The following is a 23,778-nucleotide window of genomic DNA, read 5'->3' on the forward strand; positions in this document are numbered from 1 at the left end:
TAGGGCTACTGAGGCCAAACAGGGAGGTCCAGTCCCAATTTTGGCCTCAAAAAAGTACACAAGCGCGCACACATAGATGCAATGTTTGTCCATCAGCAACAACAGCGAGAAGCATCCCATTGAGGATCACAGCATGGTGTCACCCGTGGGCGAGAAGAGAAACACTCAGCCATACACACATGCACATACAGAAACATAAAACCACGTAAGCACACACTGCACAAGCATACGCACACAGCGGGCATGCCCTGCAGGCATCACTGGCATTTGGATGGCTTTGGCACAATGAGAGCACAGTGAAGACCAGTAGCGGGCTCTCTGCCACACTGAGCATCTCAGTGGTCAGTCTCACACACAGAGGCAGAGGGTGTTCACTTGGAAAGAGAGAGCAGGAGGAAGAAGGAGATACCGAGTTAGCGAGAGGGAGATGTCTGTGTGCGTGTATGCCTGTTTGCGTTTCTGTGATGGTGTGGAGAGAGACAATGGCAGCTGATAGCCAGTATTTGTGCTGCCAAACCCAATAGGCAGACAACTGTAATTGCCTGCCTAATCTGGGCTGTGGAGAGGCCAGGTGTAATGATGGCAACTCAGTGAATACACCTCTCCTCTACTCGCTAATGGATGCTTGCTGCTCCCCTCCTATCCTGCTGCTGTCAATTCACTATTTCACTGTTTGGACCCAAGGAATTGTTCAGAAAAGTGGAGAAAATATGCTGTGGAAAGAAATATGTCAGCTCTTGACACCTGGCTGGCTCAGTCGAGATATTGTGTGAATACTAATCAGCGAATGCATGAGAATGCAATGAGTGTCCGCTGTCATTGTCTCTGTGGAGATCATTTTTGCTGCTCTTGTGGTGCCAAATTGCATTGCCAAGATTTATCTGTGAATGACCAGTCTTCATTATCCCACTCTTATGACACCAACATGTTTATGCATTATATACCTGAAAAGCTCGAGATAAGCATTGAACTGGCTGATGTGCAGCCAAACTTGTGGGTAACAATGGCTGGAAAGGCAACTTAGGAATTTCCATCTGTTTTAATACAATGAATTATCAGTGCAGAATTTTCCATATACAGTAAAAGTGATTTAAAGCTGCCATGATCAGTATTTTTGTAGTAAAAATGAATAAAATGACTACGTGTGTGAAAGGGTGTTCCTCGAAGAGTCTAAATCACAAGTACTTAACACCTGACTTAAGTTCGTCACAGCTCGATGGAGCGTTTTATCCTCTTTTGGCTCATTGTTAGGGTTTTTACAGCCCACGGGTTACCTCACATGCAGTTTGATGTACCACGGTTTCCAGCATTTTGAGTAGGTTTGTACCTTTTGACTCACTTTAAGAACAAAAGGAATATCTGACAGCTGCAGCATTGAGATGACAGTGGGAATGTTCGTTCTCACCCAGACAGAAATGGGGTCAAAAGAAATATAACTGGACTCTTTCATTTTCTGGAGATTGCTAGTGATTTCATCACTATGAAACTTCAATGTGGCTTGACTTCATTCCAGCTGCTGCATTGTTTGGGCAGAATGACAGTGATTCTAAAATCATCAGGGAAGCATGACACGGTTTCATCATTGCTGAGAAGATTTTCACTCCTCGAATCGCTGTCTATAAACTATTTTTGGGAGCTGTTGTACAAAATAGTCTTGGAGTCTGCTGATGGTTTGGACTTGCACAAAAAACATGAACACAGAAATACACACACACACACACACACACACACGCACACACACATACAGCACTCTAGGAGCCGGTGCAATTTGCCAGGTTTACTAATTAAACAAATTTACTTGGCCAGCATGCTTGATGAGGAACCAGACCGCCTGATACAACCTGCTAGTTTTCCCACTTTCCAAACTTAGAACACACACACACACACATGCACACGCACACACACAGGCACTCACTCACACACAACCACACTCGAGGAAGCCTGCAACTGTGTCCAGCAATTTGGCACTTTGCACTTCTTTTATTATTCATTGCTAACTTTCAGCCAGGCTCTAAAATGTCTGTTAAACAAAGGCAAGATATTTATTGGATCATATTTTGTTACATGGCCAGCAATAATGCTATATCACCTTTGGGAGGGTTCTGTTGTAAATGCTCTGAATTAAACGATGCTGTGGATGAAATTGAGCAGCTCCATGAGGAGGAGGGCAGGGAAGTAAAAAGCTGCAGACTGATAGTAATGATGCAAGTGGATGGTGATGGTGATAAGAGTTATGACTGTTGAAATGATGATGGTGGTGAAACTGTGACAATGATGATGATACTGTAGTGCTGATGGTTGCAGTGGCAATGCTCACAATGACTATGATGGTATCTTAGAAGGGTAATGCAATATTGTTTCCTTGGAAGCTGTAGAGTACATAGAATTTGTTTATATTACGATTATTGGGTGGATTCTTTTACCTTCTTATTTCAGTGAGTTATAGCCTGTTTCCACTACAAAAAACATTTCCATGGGACCAGGAACTATTTCAGGAACCACAATGAAAGAATTCTAATTCCTCTGCCATTGTTTCAGCCGTCTCTGGGCTTCGTACTTTCTGATGTCCTAGGAACTATCAGGCTGGAGTTTGCAGTGCGGAACGTCACTGATTGGTCGAACATAAACTTCCTGACTGCTAGAACTTGTGTCCTGCAAGTGCAGGGTGCAATTAGCACCAGTACTGGGACGAGGGTTGGAGATGTCTTGCAATGATAGTCGATGATAAGAGGTTGACTTCTCTTTTATCAGCAACATAAAGAGAGTGACTGCAAACGAGCTGAGACAACAAGTGATAAAGGGAGAGGTGATCAAGAGACCAAAGCAAGTCAGCAAAAGGAACAAAAGTTAAAGGAACAGTTTGATATTTTGGGAAACATGCTTATTCGCTTTCTTGCTGATAGACAGATGAAAATTGAAAATGTCACACTGTTCCTTTAATTAGCTGATTGTTGTCATCACAGCTGACGACAAAGACAAAAAACCACAGAACACAAGCACAATATAAAGCACAGTAACTCTGAATTGTTTCCTTTTGTGTGAAACTTGCATCACAAACATTGTCATCATCTTCAAATTCAGAGTCGTTATCGGACTAATTTGCCAAATCTTTTTAAATCGATTCTTCAGACGCAGTGGAAACGCACACATTAATGCACAAAAGGGACGTTTGCTAATTTAGTTCCTGTGTCTGTACATGGGCCTATGTGGTTGAAAAGGGCTGTTACTTACTGTTTTCTTTGACCGGTATGGTAACAAAGTGCATTTGCTTGTCAGCTCTTCATTGCATTGTTCATTGTTTGCCATTGCTTGATGACATTTAACTTCCTCACTGCTGCCCTCCATGATGATTTTACTTAGTATATGCTCAGATTGTCCAGTCCAATCGCTGCTGCTAATGTCTGCATGGTCCTTCACGCTGTGTGTGTGTGTGTGTGTGTGAGAGAGACTCGGCTTCATTGCCATTGCAACTTGGATGCTCATTCGCTCCCCCTCCTCCATACTTTCCACGCTGCTTTCTCCCCCCAGTCGACCATTTCCTCTTACCCCGCCTGCTGACTTTCTAGAGCCCCATATCAGTCCCTCCTCTGTTTTTCTCTTTCTTAGTTCCCCCCAACCTGACAGTCCCCCGGGGCAAGTCCCCCCTGGTGGCCCGCGAGGGTGACACAGTGGAGCTGGAGTGCCTTGTTTCAGGGAAGCCCAAGCCCATCATCCTGTGGTCGCGAGCCGATAAGGAGGCGCCCATGCCGGATGGCAGCATGCAGATGGAGAGCTACGATGGTGTGCTGCGTATTGTTAATGTGTCCAGGGAGATGACGGGCTCATACCGCTGCCAGACCAGCCAGTATAATGGGTTCAACGTAAAGCCCCGGGAGGCCGTGGTGGAGCTCATCGTACAATGTGAGTAGAGAGGCTCTGGGTGTTTTTATCTGAGTATATATGTGTGTGTGTGTATGTCGTGGTATAACTCGTCGTAGTGTTATAATGTGTGTATGGTGTGTCAGTTGTTTCTGTAATGTATTTTCTTTGTATGCAGTGTAATTAATCTTCATGTGTTCTTGTCCGGTGTGACCAACATTCAACATTCCCCCATTTCTTCCCGTCCACGCCCATCCAATTTCCTTCTTAAGGCTGTAAAATTAGTCCAGTCCCCTGGTGCCCTCCGTCAGGTCTGAGAGGAAACAGCTCTGACTCCACCTCTTACACAAAGGGGAGGACTTTATCTGCTGAGTGTGAACTGAGCAGAACTAATATTAACAAAGGCACAAAGCTCTAGATACAGATGTCCGCACTTGTTAGGGTCCGTCTGCATGTTTGCGTGTGTACGTGTGTGTGTGTGTGCGCACACTCACATCAGAGAAGCCCCGAAGACTGTGTGCCATATCACCCCCCTCGGACCCCCTGCCATCACCGCTCAGCAAGAAACCCTTTCCCCTCCTTTAAGATATGACATTGAAAGATGGCTTAACAGCTAATTAGTGAGCGGCTAATTTATTCCCACTAGTATTCATTTTGTATTCATTAATGGAGATTTGAATGGAATATTTCGAATGAACATCAGAGATTCAAAGTGGTGTCACTCATTCAAAGGCTGGGGATATTTCTCTCCACTGGAAAAAAAAAAAAGAACAGAAGATGGATAGGAACGAAATGAAAGCGATCCATGTAGAGTGCATACAATTCTCTGGCAAGTGATGACAAGAAATAGAAAAACTGATTCTCATAACCACAGCTCTATTGTTTTTTTCTCATGGCCTACTTAGTTAATCCATGCATTCTTCCATCTCAATTTACCGTAATCTAGAAAGAACCTGTGAACTCCTAAACTACTGTGAAATGAATGGCAATTAACGTGCCGCATGCTGACTCCCACGTTTTAAGCGTCCTCCGGATTAAACTTGCCAAACATAAGACTGCAGAAAAATATCCAACAACTTTTTAAGTGTGACTAATAAAACAGCGTCGTGGCTGCAGCTCAACCAGGGTTGTGATTCAAGACGAACTTGACACTCCCACTACCAATATTTTGATTGAGGAGGAACAAGAGCAGCCCCCGTTCTGTTCTCGCTGACAAGGATTAGCGCATAATTCTGCTCTCTTTTTTTTTTCGAGACTTTTATTGTGCTCTTTGCTATGGCGTTCACGTTGCAGCTTAGCTGTTACCCACTGCGCTGTGTTAAGAGAATTAATGAAGTTTTGATGTGCTTTGAAGAAGACTGTTGAATTTTTGGCTGAATTGATTATGATTATGCAGTGATGACAGCCCCATATCAAAGGTTGGTGGCTTTGCAGTGCACCAACGCTGACACCAAAAAGTAAACAACGGATTTAGACTCTTAAGATGCCCTTCATTAATTAGCAACACTCTGTGGGTCTGCCACCTCATGCGCAGAGGGTGTGGCAGGCTGAAAACAAATTGTTGAATGCAAAATTAAAAGAACAAGATTGGTGTCAATAGCCTTTCTGAAAGCAAGGTGAAAGTGCTGCTATATATTCACACGGCATCCTCGTGCTGAACTTGTCCCCATGCCCTACTTTCAAACAGCAGTTTCACTGGAAGACTCACTGCATGCAGTCCACGTGAAATATTAACACACTTCTACATACAACCCCTGCCTCACTCATTTAAAAACAATTGAACAATGGATGATGCTGCTTGTCTCTTTTGCTCCTTCTCAGCAGAAAGCCACAAGCAGCAATGGGTCACAGTGATCCTGCTGCCGTTCGGGGCTGTCGTAGGGCAGCACAATTAGAGCAGGGAGAAAAAAAAGCAAATAAGCCCTAACTGTTCAAAAGCTTTTTGGTCAGCAGCTACAATTATGCTGCATTTATGAAAATACCTTTTTCCTTAATTTGCAGGAACATCACATGCTACAAGCTAAGTCTATAAATCAGTGACAAGGAAAAAAAAAGAGATGACTAATTTAAACAAGGCCTACCCAAAATAAAAGGTCTTTTTGGAATGAGTTGAGAGTTGTTATTCTCATAGAAGATTAAAAAGCATAAAATGTCCTCACGCCGTCTTTTTCACATAATAAAACTGCTGGATTTTCATAGAGTGCATAAAACTATGATGGCAGGTATGGTTGATAGATTATTGCGTATTTTTTTCCCCATTTAACACATCATGGTAAAAGACATAGAATAAGGAAACTAACCCTGATCGCCACAGGATGTGGCCGTGTCACACTAGAGTTGTAAGCGAAGCGTGTGGCTTGTGAGATGGGCGACTGAAAACTGTGGATAAAAACAATACTTTCTGTGTAGACACGCTGTCACCCTTTTCTCTGCTTCCCTATGTTTATGTTCCCCTCCTGTTAATATATATTTATAGATAACAAAATTAAGATAAAACAGCATGCAGTAGTACGGATATTAAAATCAGTAAAGTACAGACACAAACTATCTGCTACCACTTTGATCATAAATGAGCTTCTTAATACAGGGCTGGTCATGATGCCAACCATGAACCGCAATATACTCTCTCTGCTGTAATCTGTAGTAAAGGGCCAAAAAATAATTCAAAAATAGATGAGCTGCGAACATGTATTCAGTGCATGTATTCAGCAGAAATTCCAGCAAAACAACAAAACAATATTTGAAAGGTGGCTGCTGAGGAAAGGAAATGTGATCCGCGAGAGAACTGTGAAGGAGCCATGGTGCAACCTAAAAGCAATGCAGCCGCATCCAGTGGACATGGGTAAAAGAACAAAAGAACAAAGTTCCTCCTCAGTCTGAAAACAAGTGTCAAATGTGATCAAGACTAACCATAAGGATGACAAGGCAGATAGGATGAAACAAAGTAAGGAAGAAGAAAAAAAGGCAAAAGAAAAGTGTTTCACTTCACAGTATATATAGAATCAGCAGCCGCCTCATTGTCTGGTATGACAAACACTCTCAGAGGTGGAGAGGAAGAACGAGACCTTCAGACTATAAATTCAGGTGGCCTTAACCAGCTGCTGAATGTACAATGAATACAAAAAATCCGAAGCTCAGGGTTTAAAATTCATTATGTATTTTCATACCTCTCCGGTTAAACTGAGTGTGATATAAAGTAGTAAAAGCTGAAAAACTATTTTCAAGAAGCGAAGGTGTAATTCTCATGAGGCTCCACAACCTTTGAATGACCTCATCTCAGAGTGGAGGTGAAGACCCCGTGCGCTTTCGGGCAAGATTTCCCTCCTCTGACATCCAACCAGAAAAGGTCATCTCCTATCACACCTATTCTTCCCCCTCCCCTCCGGTCAGTCTCCATGACTGTGGACAGGGGTTAATTACAAGGAGAGACTGTTGTTAGTGACAGTGGAACTGCTTTCACACATGCACTACAACCCTGAACCTTTCTAGACCTTACCAGGAGGAAATGTATGCGTGAACGCAAATGTCCGAATCAGTTGAACCGGACATTAAATGGACTTTACCCTGCCAGCTCCCCAGTACAGTGGAGCCGATGTGTGAGTAGAGCAGGTTGTTGTTCAGAGAGTTAAAAAGAGTATTTCCAGTAGGTGTGAACACGTCTCGCACGAGCAATCTCCTGTTGTGCGCAGCATGTGTGAAAGGGCAGCTCCAGATAATGTCCAGACCTGATTCTCCGGACATTGTCCCGAGTTCGTATGTGAAAACACCTTCAGATGGGGGAGACATGCCTCAGGAGGCGAGGGAAGGGGAGAATGAGACTCCAAGGCATCAGGTGAAGAATAGACACACACGGTACAAGACACAGTGAAGCACATCAATTCACTCCTGATAATTCTGTCTCTTTCTTTCAACACAATTTATTTTGAGAGCGCAATTATTTCTGATTATGTAGCATTATTTTAATAAAGCACCTCTCTTGCACTACAGTTCTTGATGTCATACAGCACTTTCATCTGTTCTTCATCTTCAAAGCAGACCACATAATGAAGAGACTTATTAGGGATTTGGTATTGATAAATCAATCATCCTGCCATGTTTTCCCTTCAGAGCTAGTTCTGCTCGTCAGACTGTTATTACTTATTAATAGTTGGCATCAAAGCCCAAGTTTAAAAAGCACAAACAGTCCGCTCTTGAGTTGTTACATTGCTCTGACACAATTTGAGTATGGTGGGGAAATGTGTCCACCATGTGTACACAGCCACGCACTCTGTTGACTCTGTTACGTTTGCCAAAAACATAGACCTTTGCTCGTCTTTCTTAGCTCGAGAATTTACTTTATTAACACAGTCAGACCTTGCTCTTGTTGTTTGCTCCACATGCCTGTCGGTATGCCCCCCTCCCTTCTTTCTCTTGGCCTGTCTCATGGTGTGTAAGCACAAGCCAATCCCTCTGAGATGCTTTTCTCGCCTCCATTTCCAGGTCCCAGCATGAGCCACCCGCCTTTGGTGGTGAGCCATGTGCAAAGCCGCGTTTAGTAACTTGATCAAGGGACCGAGGTACAGTCCTCTGAAGCAAAGAGCATTAGAGGCGTGAAGGAACGACTCTGGCAAGTCAACAGCTTTGATATGTAAAAACCTGCATCTGTTGGCTGGCAGAGGCGACGCCAGGAGGAGAGGTAGAGGGAATGGAAGACGTTTGCCTTTAGAATCGTCGCTCTAATAGAATTGCAAACGCCAAATCCCAAGCTGTGACACCCTAATGTTCTTAGTCAAAGTGACTTGGCATGGTCCAGGGGCTTGAGAGAGGGAATGAAGAAACAGTGAGAAATAGAGGGAAGAAGGAGGTATAGAATGGTCTCCTGTCCTAGATACCACTGTCTGTCAGAGTGAGAGTTATCAAGCCCTACTTCAGCACAGATGCACAGGAATCTTTTATCCAGGCTTCCCTTCTGTTCCTCCTCACATCGTCCATGACACCTGCCTGATGCAACCACGCGATTGTCCCCCTGAGCGAGCACCTCGCTATCTGACATACATCAAAAAGACACACCAGGATAAAGAGCTACTGTCTGGGCAAAAGTAATGAGCAGAATTACACGATTATTGTTTTTAATTAATTTTCCTTTCTGCATCAAGACGGACTGCAATGCTGGCCCCTGAGGCCCACTCTAATGTGAATCATATTAGAGCGCTTCACATTAGCCTAACGTCAGCCTAACGCCTGAAAATTAATCTTTTGCATTACAGCAGGGCTCACACACCACATTTGGGGATACAATTTTAATAGCCTTTTTTTTTTTTTTTTTTTATGGAACAATGTTGAATTGATCAGCCGCATCAAATCCACACCAGAAAAGGTCAGCGAATATGTAGGTTGTAAACACAAGCCTGCACACGGCTTAGACAGAATAATTCATAACTTGGTCAATGACTGAGCTAAACCTATTAGTGGATCACCAGGCCACTCCTCGCACTGAAGAGTCTACATTGATTATCATTAATTGTATATTTAAGTTCATAAATTATCCCTAAGTTTTAATAACAAAATGGTAATGTAGATGGTGCTTAAGTTCATTGTTTGATTGCAGTGGCTGTGGTTTGAGGGAAGGAGGGTGCGTTGATGCGGAGCAGCGTTTCCCTACATTATTCAACACAGGGACTCATTATAAATCAGTAGAATCAGGGTTATCATTTTATATTCTGTATATAACTGTTTGACTTCCTAATGAATGTTATTTCCTCTATCAAGAGTTGATAGTGAAGCATGTTATGCTACAAAGGTTATTCTCCCACAAGGATGCATTTGTTTCCAACCAAAAACAAGGTCTTTGTTTTTTATTTTATTTATTTATTTTTGTGTGTGTGTGCAACTGCTTGTGGGAAAAAAACGTGACATATTTCTGAATGGAGCCCTGGTATGCCACGTGTTAATCCAACATGTGTTAGCAGACAGTAAATAAGTGGATAACAAGGAGTACTGATGTCGCGTGCAGGCATGTAGCGGGGGTGGAAAGTAGTACGTTTACTCACATTGTGTACATCATTTTATCCTACTTTATACTTCTACCCCACTACATTTCTGAGATAAATATTACTATTATTACTGTTATTGCTCCACTACATTGTACCTGACAGCTACAGGTTCTAGTTACTGTTAAGATTCTTACCCCTTTATAATCAACTCATTATTATAATCCAGATCATGATCTTGTCACCACTTGGTGGAGGCGCAGCATCTTGGTTGAGAAAAACTGGACCAAACTATTCAGCATAAAGTAATTAAAACCATCTCCACCTTCGGCAGCAGTATAGGCTATTGATGCACTGTTGCATCAGCATCATAAATAACCCAATGTTGTAATATAAACTGAAAATTCTCAAACCGTGGCCTTTATTTGGGACAGGCTTATGTTCAGCCCTTATTTCTAATTTCCCCTGTTCCCTAATTAATGCAAACTCAAACCTTCCTCCATGTTTACCTTTTCTCTGTATAAAGTCAGTGTAATGTCCATTTCCACAGCGCCAGCTCCACTCTCGACACACACTCCAGAATTTCTGCATTAAAAGTCTTGCGGCTTTCCTTTTATAGGTAGGCTTTTAAAGTATTGAGCTTTGTTGACAGTAGCTTACCATTGATCAGGAGTACAGGGAAGAGGAAGAGAGTGGCATTAATTAGAGTATGAAAGCATCATTTCTGTTAAAACAGAGCAACTGAGAGCACCACTGAGTGGTGAGTATGGTAATACTGTTGTTGTACTGAAGCAATTAGTGGTGTGGAAATGGACATTATTCTGAATTTACCATGTGAGCTTTTGTAGTAGGCTACAAATAATTTCAAGCTCTCAATGTCTTATTTATTTATTTATTTATTTATTTATTTTCCAGCCTATATTAGCGACTGGACTTTGTTTGTGCTGACCACAGCTCCAGCTACTATTTGAGACTCACCTTTTATGAGAGTTTACTGTAATAATAAATCCGGCCATTATTCTGCACCCCACTAAGTGCTTTTACTTTTGATAATTTAAGTACATTTTGCTGATATTAGTGTGGTAGCTTTACTTAAGTGGGATTATAAATGCAGTACTTTTTCTTGCAGTGTTGTATTTTGATGTTATTGCTGTTACCTAAGTAAAAGATCTGCTCACTGCAGGAATGCAGTCGCACGTACATGCTTCATGTACACTTTCACATGCTGTACAGTACAATTTGCTCTTGCAGGCTTGCCCACAGGAGTTGCATGTCCTTCTCTCGACGCACTCACCCGAAGCACATGGAAGAAAAATGAAACCTATTTTGACTGAAGCTGAAGTTTATTGTAAACCAGTCAAGCAGTATTTCAGAAATTCAGGTGCACGCGTGCAGACATATTCACTTCAGCTTCCCACGCACACACAAAGACACACACACACGCATATTTCCCCTGATGTACACCCTTTGTTCTTTCGTCCTCCCTGTAGATGGCAGTCCACGTGGGCCGTGGGGAAAAGGCCTCCGTGCTCCTAAATGTTGTTTTTCTCCACATTACTGTCAAGGTATCCACCGGTGACTGATGATGGATTACATCTCAGCCGGGTGCTCAGGGTTTTCCCTCAGCCTGTGACTTACAGCAACTCCGAGCCCTCGTCGCCCTCGCTGCTACACTAACCATAGCGAGCGCTGCTCAGGGAATATCACAAAGGACCTTTTTCGCTCCTTTCTCCTCATGTTCGCTGGGCAGCTGTTTCACAGGAGATGTACAGGGGGGAGATGAGGCATGTGCCCTTGTTTAAAGGATGTTTTGGTTATATAAGAGATGTGTTTTTTTTTTTTTTTCATTTGCTGCAGACCCAAACCCTGTCTTCATTTGTCTTTCTGTGTGAATGGAAATGCACTTACTGCAATTTGGTCTAGTGCCACTCAGGGAGGCTGTGGAGCCGGGCTGTGATTCACCGCCGCACACAAAGCTACAATTTTAATGTGATAAGTACAGATTCAGATCCTTCTTTTGGAGCCAGAGATAAACCACTGGGTTTGGGTAAAAGCCCAGGCAAGGCTCATTTGAAGGAGGAACTGATTGCTGTTTCATTTAGCAGAGATGAAGGCCACTTTACTCTCCACCTTTGTGAACAGCACCATGTGAAGTAGGCAAACTTTTTTTTTTTTTTTTTTCCCAGTTCAAACCTCTTGGAAGATTTGTGTTTACTTTTTATGTCATGCAATGTGTTATGATTTATTATTTTCCACATTTCAGACAGTCATTATCCTATCTAATGGTGCATCGTTAATCATGGTAGCTGCTGCGTGAATTGCTGGAAGTGTGATAATTAGCATAGAGGGCAACAAAGTAAAATCCCACTGTTATAGCACGGTGATTATTTTGCTTACAGTATGATCTTTCCCGGTGCACTTCTCTGGCCGGGAAGACCTACCCCCATCTGCAGCCTGAGCTGAGGTTAACTCAGTTATGTGCAAAAAAAAATAAGTTAATAATATATAATTAATAAGTTGTCTCTTGTAAAAACACAGCTAGCACATTCAACATTCAAACCCTGATTGCTTGCAGAGATTTAGCCAGTGAGAGTTTGGCATCTTCCACATCTTTTAAAAAAATGGCTGATTAAGGTTGTAGATAATGACATTAATAGTGTTATCAAATTATATGGTGTATATTTTAATAAACTGTTCATTTAATTGCATATCCTATCAAGTTCGGAAGGTTCAGTAATTAGATTATATTATGGAGTGTGAATAATGTGGAAGATTATGTTGCAGATTAAAGTTTCAATCAGGTAATCAGTGATCTGTAACAGATTACATTTTGAAAAGTAACATCCCTGGCCCTGGCTATAGCTACCCGCTTCTCCTTTACTCTGAAAAGAATTATGCAAATTTCTGGCAATTAAGGGGCTCTGTGTCGTTCTGTCTCTTCTCTTCAGCATTCACTGTTGTTTATCAAGCCCCGCCGTGACTTTTGTCAAGCATCTGCATGAGCATGTCAAGAGCAAAGATGCTTAAGACGGGGAAATTATTCATAACCATTTCAGTGCTTGCAGACACACAAGCACTTAGACACATTTTGTCATCATGAAAAAACCTACAGACACATTTTATCCCCACGCACATTTATCCAGCCAACATTTAAACACGTCCCAACATTTTTAAGAAAAAAATCCCAGATTTTAATTTGCAGTCTGGGTTGTGCTGAGGTCATATTCAGCCCCTGACTTTGCTCTGAGATGACTAGCTAAATAATTCACCGCCAGGTTGCCTTGGTGGGAAGAGGTGAAGCCTGTCAGATACTCAAATAAGTTATTAATTTTCCATTTTGAAAGCTTGAGATGCACTTCATCATCCTGTTCCCAATTTTCTGTGAAGCGTGACTGATTTCGTTCAGAACATTGTTCTAGTTTTTCTGCAAAATTGATCTTCCTGCACCCATCGCCACTCTGCCCGCAATTGTTTTCGCTCGTCATTTTTCATTTGTTGCTGAGTTGTATTGACTCTGCAGCGCTGCTTGTTTAAAGTTAGCTTGCGGTATGCTTAAATCTCACCTTATTCTCTCCGCTCCCCGCTCCCATTCATGTTATAATGTCAGACCGTCCTCTAAAATGTTTCTCTCCCTTTCAGTGTCTGTGCATGATTTAAATGTCTTGTCACTGAAAAAGCTGCGATTTCCTTTCGAGCTATGTTCTTCTTAGGTCTTTGGTGAGCTTTGAGAACATTGCTCAGAGCCATTTCCATGTGTTTTCACTTTCATATCATGTCCTTGTTTAGGTTTTTAAATATATTTATTTATTCTTCTTTTCACCTATCTTGTCTAGACTTAGTATTCTCACTGTCTTTTCTGTCTTCCAGATACTTTTTCTGTGTAAATACCTCTGGAGGTCAGAGGCTAGTCTGACCACGAGGGTCTTTGTCTGAATAGTGTCTGGCTTGTATAGACGTCAATGTACCTTCCTCCTACCCACTCTTTTTTTCCCTCTTTGCCCTCTTTTAAAGGCTTTTTCATATTCTTTCATATGTCCATTGCATTGACATCTTTGACACATTTTTCCGTCTCTATCAAATGTCAGCTGAACTCGTCTAAGCCTTTTTGTCTCCCGCTCAGACCCTCCAACGGTGGAACCGGTTTACATGGAGATGCGTCAGGGCCTGGGGAGACCTGTGGTGATGACCTGCAGAGTTCTGCGAGCCCATCCCTCCCGCGTGCTGCGATTCGAGTGGCTTCTATCAAACCGACTGCTCCACGCCGGAGCCTTTGACGCCCAAAGAGACGAGACAGAGTACACGATCCGCAGCCTGAATCGGGACGGCTGGGGGGAGTACACCTGTAATGTCATCAACGAGGCTGGAGCGGGCAAATGCACCTTCCAGGTTACAGGTAAAGAGTACTTGTTAGTTAAGTTTTGTCAGGAATTGTCTGTTCATTGTCTGTTAAACGACCATATGGTTCATATGGCTTCTGTGATGGGACAGTGCTATAGTAAAAGTTGGTTAGTTTTGTGCACAAAAGCAGCTTGAAAAGGTTTAGGGGAAGATAGTGGCTGAAAATGCTGTCACCAGCTCACTTCTAATGTTTCAAGCTTTTAAAACAAGAATCCTATGAAAGGGTCTTAATGAACTTGATGGCTACATACAGGACATTGTGCTAAAACACAGAGGCTAAAGCTGCAGGTCCCCAGGCAGAAAGTTAGCATCCCCGCCAGGTAATGATCCTTATAACATTAGAGGTGGCCATAAAGACTCTGCATTGTTCTTGTATCACATCAAAGAGCTTGTAGCATCATCATACTTGCAGCAAGTATGATAAAGAAAAATTTGTGATGAATTTATGATTAGCTTTATGTTTATTGTTTGCATTTTCAAACAGTTCACTTTTAACATTGTTGAGGACTAAATAGCATGAGTAGTGACTTTAACACTGTCTTTGATGGCAAGTTTGGCTGGTTACATTTCCCCAGTACCCTGTAGGTAATGTGTTAGAAAGAGCTGCTCACATTTATAACATATGTAAGAGCAGATAATCAATTTCAACTTTTTATTTCACATTTTTAGTTTTGTAAAGGCTGAAGAGCACAGTGATATCCTCCAGACTCTTTATACACAGAATATCTCTTACGAGAGCCCCATGCACACCACTTCAACATGTGAAAAAATTTAAAGGTTGGCAAACCTCCTGTGTCTAGTTAAGTTTCCTAAGCCATGAATTGACAAGTGCTTTTGAAGGGGGAGATTTATCGAACGGTGAATTACTTAAAGTTACATACTGTACCACATACCGGATTTCACTTTCACTATCATACACACATTAGTGGTCTAAGATGAACTGTCAATGTGTTTCATCTACTTTGAAGTGAAACTTAATGGCAGATATTTTGCTTTCGCTCTTTTAGTGCATATCTGCATGTCTACAACCAGTTCTTCAGTGTGCTCTCCACTTTGTGATCAGTGTGTTTTGGACTCCTGAAATTGGCTCCTCAGACATATAACAGTCCCTGTCACACTGTGTTTTAGTGCTGCGGATGCCTCTGTGTGTGATGGACAATTCATTTAAAGGAAGACAGAAAGAAAAAACGTCATAGATTGTCAATCTGAACAGGACGTGTCAATCACGTCAGCTCTTTCTCCGCCTCACATAGTAAACCTGTTCTGTCAGATGATACCCACCCCCTTCCTATTTTTTTTTTATTGCTTTAGATTGATTTTTTGTTTGTTTGTTTGTTTTTTGGGGGTTTTTCCATCAAGAGTGCCACATGTCCATCTCGTAGTTGTTAGTTGACAGGACCAAATTAGTTTGGCCGCACTGAGTGACCGCAGGAACTCTGGCCAAGGTTTCAATCTCCCAGACCTCCCATTAGAGACAGGAGCTGCAGGGTCACAGGAGGAGTATTTGTCACTTTGCTCCTCTGCCACTTAGGTTGCTCTCCTCTTTGATACTGTTCTTTTCTCTCTGTCTGTTGCTGTCTTCTAATCGTACCTTTTCTGCACTCGATTTTTCTGTCTCCTCTCTTTCCCTCTTTGTCCATCTTGTCTTTCCCTCATTCTTCATCTTTTTCATACTAAGCGTCTCTTTACAATGCTCCCTCTCTCCAGCTTGCCTGCAGAGATGGACACTATGTGGACCCCCCCCCCCCCCCCCCCCCCCTCTTGTGTGTATCATAAATCAGTCCTCCCTGGTGAAATGGGTAGAGCAGAGAGACAGAAGTAGATAGTACCCTCCAGCCATTTGTTTTTCTCAACAGGGCTGCGGTTTTGCCTGCTATTGCTCACGCTCCCTCCCTCTTGCTAACTCCACTCCCCTTCCTTCCCTTTCATCCTCCATCCCTCCTTCCCTCTTTCTCCCGCCATCGCTCCTTTTCTCCCGCCCAATGCTCCAGATTCCCACCATCTGGACTCAGTGGTTGCCAAAGGTATGGAGGCTCTTTTAGTAACCCCCTGAGTGCAAGAGCATGGTGCAGAAAATCTACTTTGGTTCCTCCAATCATCTATGAAATCTGGCGCGCCCCGTTCCCTTAACTCCAGCTCTTATTCTCAGACAGATTTTTTAAATTTTTATTCTGAAACTCAATAGCCACAATATGAGAGCTGCATTATATTGTAGTGTGGCTGAAATAAATAATCTACTGGAGAGAAGGTAGATATTAGCTCCTGACTGTGACTTGTGAACCCACTTCAAGATGAAGCTCATGAAATATTTGTTATGGCTCATGCAGTTAGGTGTTATCTTAGTTTGCTTGCTTTACAGAGTGAAGACAGGTAGACACCTCAGTGGAAATTCCCTCACTGCTCTCTCCCTGACTTCTTCTCTACCTTTATTTATAATTATGAAAACATATCAATCAGCAGTTTTGGCCTGAAGCCACAGTGGATCCATAAACCTCCTGAATCCAGTCAACACACCATCCAAAACATATATGTTACCATGCCGACACACACTTGCAAACACACCAAAGTCAGGCTGCGGGCAATTTCCAGGACTATACAAATGCTGTTGCCTCAAAAAAAAGAATATTGTGTCAGGGGAGAGTGTGTGTGCATGTGCGTGGATGCTCATGTGCCAAGCCACTGGGACATCTGTGGAAACAGTGAGTTGGCTGTAATGGCCAAGTTGGCCATTAAATTGTGCCAGGGGAGAGACCCCTCAGAGGGATGTAATGTGTACCACTGAGCCTTGGCTCAGGTTTTCTGTCATAAAAAACCTGTTTTTTTTTTTTTGTTTGTTTGTTTTTAGCAAATGCTGAAATCGTGATTCTCTGATGAGCTAGAAATTGGAAAAAAAAATGTTTTTGTGTCTTTAGGCTGCATTTATTCTCAGACTTCGTTCTAGTCTGATGCAGTTGGTGATTTATACACAAGTCTGCATTTACTGTACATCCTGTCCTTAGGCTGCAAATTTGTAGTGATGAAGCACAAATCAAATGAAATTTAAAGGGGTAATCCAACAATTTAATGTTTGCACTTTCATAAAGTTTGGGGACTCTCAAGAGATAAAGAGACAAAAAAGTCCAAACTGAAGGAGCAGAGGTGATGTAGTCTGAATTGGCCGTGTAGCACCGACCGTGATGAGTAAAATTAGCTTCATGTGTAAAGTTGGTGGAGTGTCTAATCACTGCAAAGCTACAATTTATAATAAACTAACCAATTCTACAGAGCTAGTCCGCACATCTTCCTCCCCCTTTTCCCTTTCATTGACCAGTCTCCCGAACAATAGACAGTGTTGGTGGATTTCAGAAATTCACAAAGAAAGGGCAAACAATGTCTCTCATTTCTCTCCCACTTAATCCCTCTTTTTGGCAGTCTGTCGTCAATTAGAAGAAAAGAACGAGAAAATTCTCAGGGACAGTGTTCAGATATTCATTGTCTGTATTTTGCAAGTTTGCTCATGAAATGAATTCAGATTCCAAATAATGACTTGCTTGTATGGTTCCAGTTTCCCTTTTTATTATAGCCAATGTTCCTTAATGATGCAGAAATCACATAGTGGAACATGGTGCACAAAGTTGGCTGCAATCAGATACTTTCATTTTAGGAGAGAATTGTATTTCCTTTAGTGTGACTGACACACACTGACTATTTCATCTCCATTTGCCTTAGCTGCATTCAGTCTATTTTAATATATTGTTATTTAATCCATCATCTGTTTTGAGTAATGTTTTTGTCATCTTTATTTATTGTTTTTTTTTTAGGTGTGTTTTAAATAACTTTCCTGGGCCTTTCTTTTTTTTTGAGCTGGTACGATCTGATATTTTGTGTGTTATTTTTGTCTTTATCATTTTTCATATCTTCGTATACAAGGGGAAAAAACTAAATAGGTTTTACTGTCGAGCCAGCACGCTTTTCTATCTCAGGGGTTTATAAACATTATCAGCCTTGGTCTCCAATGAACATTTGTGCCTTAGCTTTGAGCTCCAGACAAGGTTTTTAAGCAACTCAACTATGTGCCTTTATATTCTGTGCCCATTTCACCTGGGTTGAACTTCATCCCAGCATTAAAAGGAGAATGATGTTGAATACTTTTCACAGCTCAAAGAGACATACTGACAATGATGGATCCTGTAGGTAGTAATGACTGACATTACATGGTCAGAGTAAAAAGGCAGCATATGAATAATGTTATCTGTGATCAGACTGAGAGTCTGTCAGGCTTGAAGGACAGACACAATCTATTCTGCTATTTTTCTGTCTGTCCTTTTCTCTTTTTTTATTTTCTGACCTATTTTATTTTATTTTATTTTATTTTTTTTTGTTTTGCTTCTTTTGTATCAATACAGTATCACAAGATTAGTCACTCTAGAGCGGCCCTCTATTTGCTCTGACCAAGAAGAATAAAACCAGGAGCCACAGTGGGTCAAGGCAAACATCAATCCCAGTTAATATGATCAATGATTGTATTTGTTGTTGTTTTTTCTTCTTTGTGTTCCAATAGATTAGTCGAGGAGGGAGGAAGCTGTGGAAGATTTAAGTGAACAGTAAGGGTGGAAGTCACTCATTAGTTCTATATTCAAAATTTCCCTTAAAGGAAAAAAGCCACAGAGAGATTTCATTCTCCATCCCAGACGGACACAACCAGGCAATTACCACAGAGTCTTCTAATGTCTCTAATGCCTTTTCCCTGTAGTCAGTTGTGCTCGGCCAGCTGTGCATCCGTATGCACGCATCATTTCTGCCACAAAAGCCTAGATCACACATCATCTCAGCACCATATAGCAACACTTAGCATATGGTGGGACAAAGTGTTTTCCTGAAGAAGAAAACATGTTCATAGACCCTTACAAAATGAAAAGGAAGTCTGCAAACAAGGTCAGCGTCTCGCCTGAAGGATTTTTAACTGAGCCGTTATGAATCATTGCATTGGTTCTGCTGTTATAAACAGGATTTTAAAAAATCAATTAAGCCTTCTGCACTTTATGTTTGATGTCTCCCACCCAGGGTTATCTGTTTCAAGCAGTGTAAGTGGGTTAGGTAATGTGCTTCACCACACATAACGTATTATTAGGAGTGAGGGGCCATTTTGCTTAATTACACTGTATATTTGAATAGACAACAATTCACCGGTGAATATGTGCCAGTGTCTCTGCCTTTGCTGTGAATGTGCTCCAAGAAATGTATTTTAAAACCGTTCCTCTCAAAATAAGACCTACAATTGATGTAATAGTTGAGTATATAACAATTCAGTCAATGAATACAGTGTTTTGTGATTTCTACAGGCACTGTGCGTGTGCATGAATACAGTCCTTTCAGTCATGTTCCTAAATCAGCCTGGGTGGGAATCTTTAAAGACAACTTATGAAAACACACAATGATTGAAGTCAGTTTAATTAACCTTCTGTGCCTCGGCTTTACAGCCCCTTCTTTTCCTTACCATCTTTACTGTATAGTATAAACTGCATGAACAAAACTGACAGTATCTGCCAGGCTGGCTTATGTAACATTTGCTGTACAGTAAGCTGTAAACACAGCTGGCTCTATACACCGAAACAGTGCCAAGTGAAGTGCAGACAGTAATTATCCTTTCTTTTCTTTTTTTTTTTTTTAATTGGAAAATATGTTTTTCTGGTTGTATTAGCATTTCAGCAAGGCACGTTGGCAGTTTATGTTACAGCATCTTCAGTTAGAACAGGCGTAACTTGCAGTAGACTGCTGATCACCTTTTTCAGATGCATTTCTTAACCCTAGATAAAGACAAAACATTTAAAAATAAATTACATTGTTTAATTATAAACAGTATTTCTCTTGCTTTCACTTGTTATTTTCTGTCTGAATGATTTTATCTGGCTGATGAATGAGTGTTCCTTTCCCCCAGATCAGAATATTGTATTTTAAATAGCTTTATCCATGTAAAGGCCAAGTGATCTGCAGTTGGCTGCCCAAAGCATCATTAACCTGATTTATTGTCTAAAATGCAGAACAAAATGCCCTCAGTCTTGATTTTGACTTATTATCATGGAAGATTATGAGAATTGATCAAACCAGTCAGAGGCTGAATGAAACCGCTAAATTTGTTTTGTTTTTTTTCTTCCTACAAAGGCACCTCACTGCCTCACTGATTTCTGTAAATCTGAGTGATTTCATCTGAAATGGATGTGTTTACACCTTAAATTGGGTACAAAGAAACTTTAAATTTGTAAGTGCATTATGGATTATGTTTTCTCCTGTCTAATTAACTATTCAAGAGTGTTTGCCCCACATTGTCTTCCTTGTGATAGATTTCATCTCAATACAATTCATACTTCTGGCTTTTCACATCAGTTACAACCAAAATACTGCATGATTATACAGCAGCATAGCCAGATTCTTTGTCCCAAGCTTGTTTGTTCCAACTGAAGAAGCTTAAAAACGAGTCACAATATATACGGTTTCATTTATTTTTCAGTCTGTTTTTTTAAATCATCTGGGCAGTGTAGTTTTCAGCAAACATTACTTGAACAGGAGTAAATGGTGCATTTGTTGAGGACTATTTTCAGAGGCGGATTAATACACATTTGTTGCATTAGTTTGTATTGTGCATGTGGGATTGGCTCAAAGCAAACTACATCATCCATGTTGTTGGTAAGGAAGGACCATGTCACTAAAGGCACTGTGGCTTGTTTGTGTGTTCTTAACAGTTTTTTGGAAAACAATAGTGTTGTATGACACAGATGGATAAGCTTTGTCAGGTTTTGGCTACACAGACAATTCAATGTACAATACGATACAATACAATAAGATCAATGCAGTGTTGGATTTTTTTCTTTTCATGGGATTTGTTGTCAATAAGAAAAATATTGAATACCATTAGCTTTTTACACTGGTCAGTTCCAGCACAGGACTAAGAACCACTAACCTACTGTAAGAAGCGACAAAGAAATTTAAAATCAGACCTATAACTGTTTGAACTTATGACCTTCACAAACTCCAAAGCCTCTTAGTTTATTTCCTCCCTTGAGTGTCATACTAACAGTCACGTCAGAGGAAACCTATGGTTCAAGGAATCTTTTACACCAATGAGCGCCCAGGGAGAGACCCAGGAGACCGCTAAAACTGTTTAGGAAAATAATTCCATTATCATTCATCAGTGACATAAACTAACTTGACAGGTTTGTCTAATTGCCTGACATACATCAACTACTTGCTGCATCTCCATGTGGGTACATCAAATCCCGGTGCTGCTTTTGTTTGAGCTAACAATGGCTGCTCTACTGTCTTTTCCATGGCTATTAACAATCATCTGCCTTGGGTATTGTCATCCTCCAATAAACAAGCCCAAATAGCAGAGAGACAAACGCAGCAATATGTCATTGAGGTGAATTACTATTCTTTGCCTGGAAGGTCATCCTGTAAGCTTGTTTCTAGATATTTATTAAAGTACAATGTTCTGCCAGCTCCTTCTTCAGCTGTCAGCAATCAGCTTGCAGACTGTGACTGGAAAGCTGAAAACTTGAAAGATTTATTCAGTTCAAGCCACAGCTCTGTAGAAAATAAATCCTCGCAGATTCCAACAAAGCAAACCGTGTTATAGAAAGAAAAGGTTTGAGAAGATTTCTGTATTAGTTCAGATCCAGCTGTATGACATTACTTTTTTTACTGAGGAGGCTGTTGAGCTGAGTGTCTAACACACAGATAGGATCTGCCATTGCATGGGATTGACACTTACATTTATACTTACATTTATGAGACATGTTACAATCTGGTACATGCCTTGATTCTGTGCCATGAAAGTACTGTATGTCACATAACACAAGATGAAACTTTAATGACCCTTGAGGGAAAAGTGGGTCACAGCAGTAACAGGGAGCATCATACAGAGTGGGTATAAATAGAAAAAAAACACAGTGTAGGAAAGATAAGAGATCCTGTATATCTTTGTCATGCTAATTCAGCTCACCTTTCGGCTTAAAAGAATTCTTACTATGTTAACAAATGAAACATTTACACGTTTACATTTACATATTCTTGAATTTACTCTCACACGTTAGAGTATGCCTGCATTGTGTGCAAAAAGCAGAGCTTGCCTGTGATGCCCGTGGTTTTAGGCGAGGACTAGAGATCTCACAATAATGCTAGTAATAATAACAATAATAATCTAGCATCATTCTAAAATTAAAGTTGGAATTCACTTCTATTTCACTAAATTATCGTACAGCCCTAATTACACTGACCTTTCAAAATAGAAACAAGCATTTGTTTACTTATTACATTCATTACATTCTTGCTATAAAATCCTGCAAAATGCATTAGGATTTCTTTTCCAAATGTTCCATGTAATTCAGGCCAGAAATGTGCACTGCTGTCATCAAGCTGTAAGTCTTAAGCAATCGTCATAATATGCTCCTATAATTTTCACATAAAGCTCAGTTCACTTATCATGGAAAGTACTACTCAGCTTATAAAAGTTTCTGTATAATAATCTTCTATGGGCGTGAAGGGACCTTTCAGGAGTTTGAAAAAATGACCCCAGTGATGTCGTTAGGGTTATCTTGGCTTCAGGTTTGAGACTAAATACTTTTTAACAGAAGTAAAGTTAGAGGACTGTGGGTGTGGAGTTTCAAATTACAACCCTCAAATTACAAAATATGGTTTCTGGACTTTTTCATCTTAAATGAGCGGTAAAACATTCAGCACCATTGTCAATGTGCTTCCTCTCTCCAGGAAAGGCCTACGCCCCAGAGTTCTACTATGATACCTACAGCCCACTGTGGCAGAACAGACCCAGGGTCTACGGCTTCAAGCTCCAGTGGACCCAGATGAATCCCAATGCTGTGGACCGCATTGTTGCCTACAGACTGGGCATCAGACAGGTAGGATAACCAAGAGTTATCTGTCCAAGTACTCACACTCCTGCCTGTTGGTTTGTTCTCCTTTTCTCTGTTTAACCTATGGATGCATCATTGATGTTTATCCCACTGCAAAGTGTTCTTCATTCCCACAGATCTCTATTTCAGGGAGCTTTTGTTACAGCCAGAATATACGGTTTTCAAGCCTGAAATGTTGGCTCCTGGTACAGTAATTGTTGAGTCATTGGTATTGGTCAGCCTCTTTTTGACCCATCACAGATGAATTTGAGTCGGTTTTGTGCCACGGGGCAGTAAAAGCCTTTTTTATAGCCAATTTAAGCATGCGAGAGAAGTGTCTGCACGGCTCTCGCTTGCTTGTTGTATTTTGTTTGACAGTCTTATGCCTCGACTCGTTGTCTGTCTTATTCTGCAGTTTTTGAGGATGTGAATGAACCTCTTTGGGCCAAACAGAATCACTAAGAACCTGTCAGGAGCGGTCGGTTAAGCGACTTCTGTGGTTTCCACAAAAGCTGCTTCTGTTTTTGCTCTCCATCAGATGCTCAGTCAGAGGAGTGGAAGGGAACCCCTCAAAGAGTAGGCATAGCTCCTGTTTTCCCTGCTTCTCAAGTAAACTCCACACATGACAGGCAGACAGCACTGATGGATGACACGGTTACATTTTCTCT

The 23,778-nt window shown here is 41.3% G+C and overlaps 1 protein-coding gene across 1 annotated transcript in view; it reads left to right on the top strand.

Moving 5' to 3' along the window:
• LOC121199417 (MAM domain-containing glycosylphosphatidylinositol anchor protein 2-like) overlaps nt 1–23,778 on the top strand; it is a 149,393-nt gene that overhangs the window by 99,403 nt on the left and 26,212 nt on the right. Inside the window, exons 9-11 of the mRNA XM_041064067.1 lie at nt 3,607–3,900; nt 13,948–14,220; nt 22,968–23,116. Coding sequence (XP_040920001.1) covers nt 3,607–3,900; nt 13,948–14,220; nt 22,968–23,116 — 716 coding nt within the window. The remainder of the gene's footprint in view (nt 1–3,606; nt 3,901–13,947; nt 14,221–22,967; nt 23,117–23,778) is intronic.

This window comes from Toxotes jaculatrix, chromosome 19 (genome assembly GCF_017976425.1).
Source record: "Toxotes jaculatrix isolate fToxJac2 chromosome 19, fToxJac2.pri, whole genome shotgun sequence".
In the NCBI taxonomy this organism is placed as follows: domain Eukaryota; kingdom Metazoa; phylum Chordata; class Actinopteri; family Toxotidae; genus Toxotes; species Toxotes jaculatrix.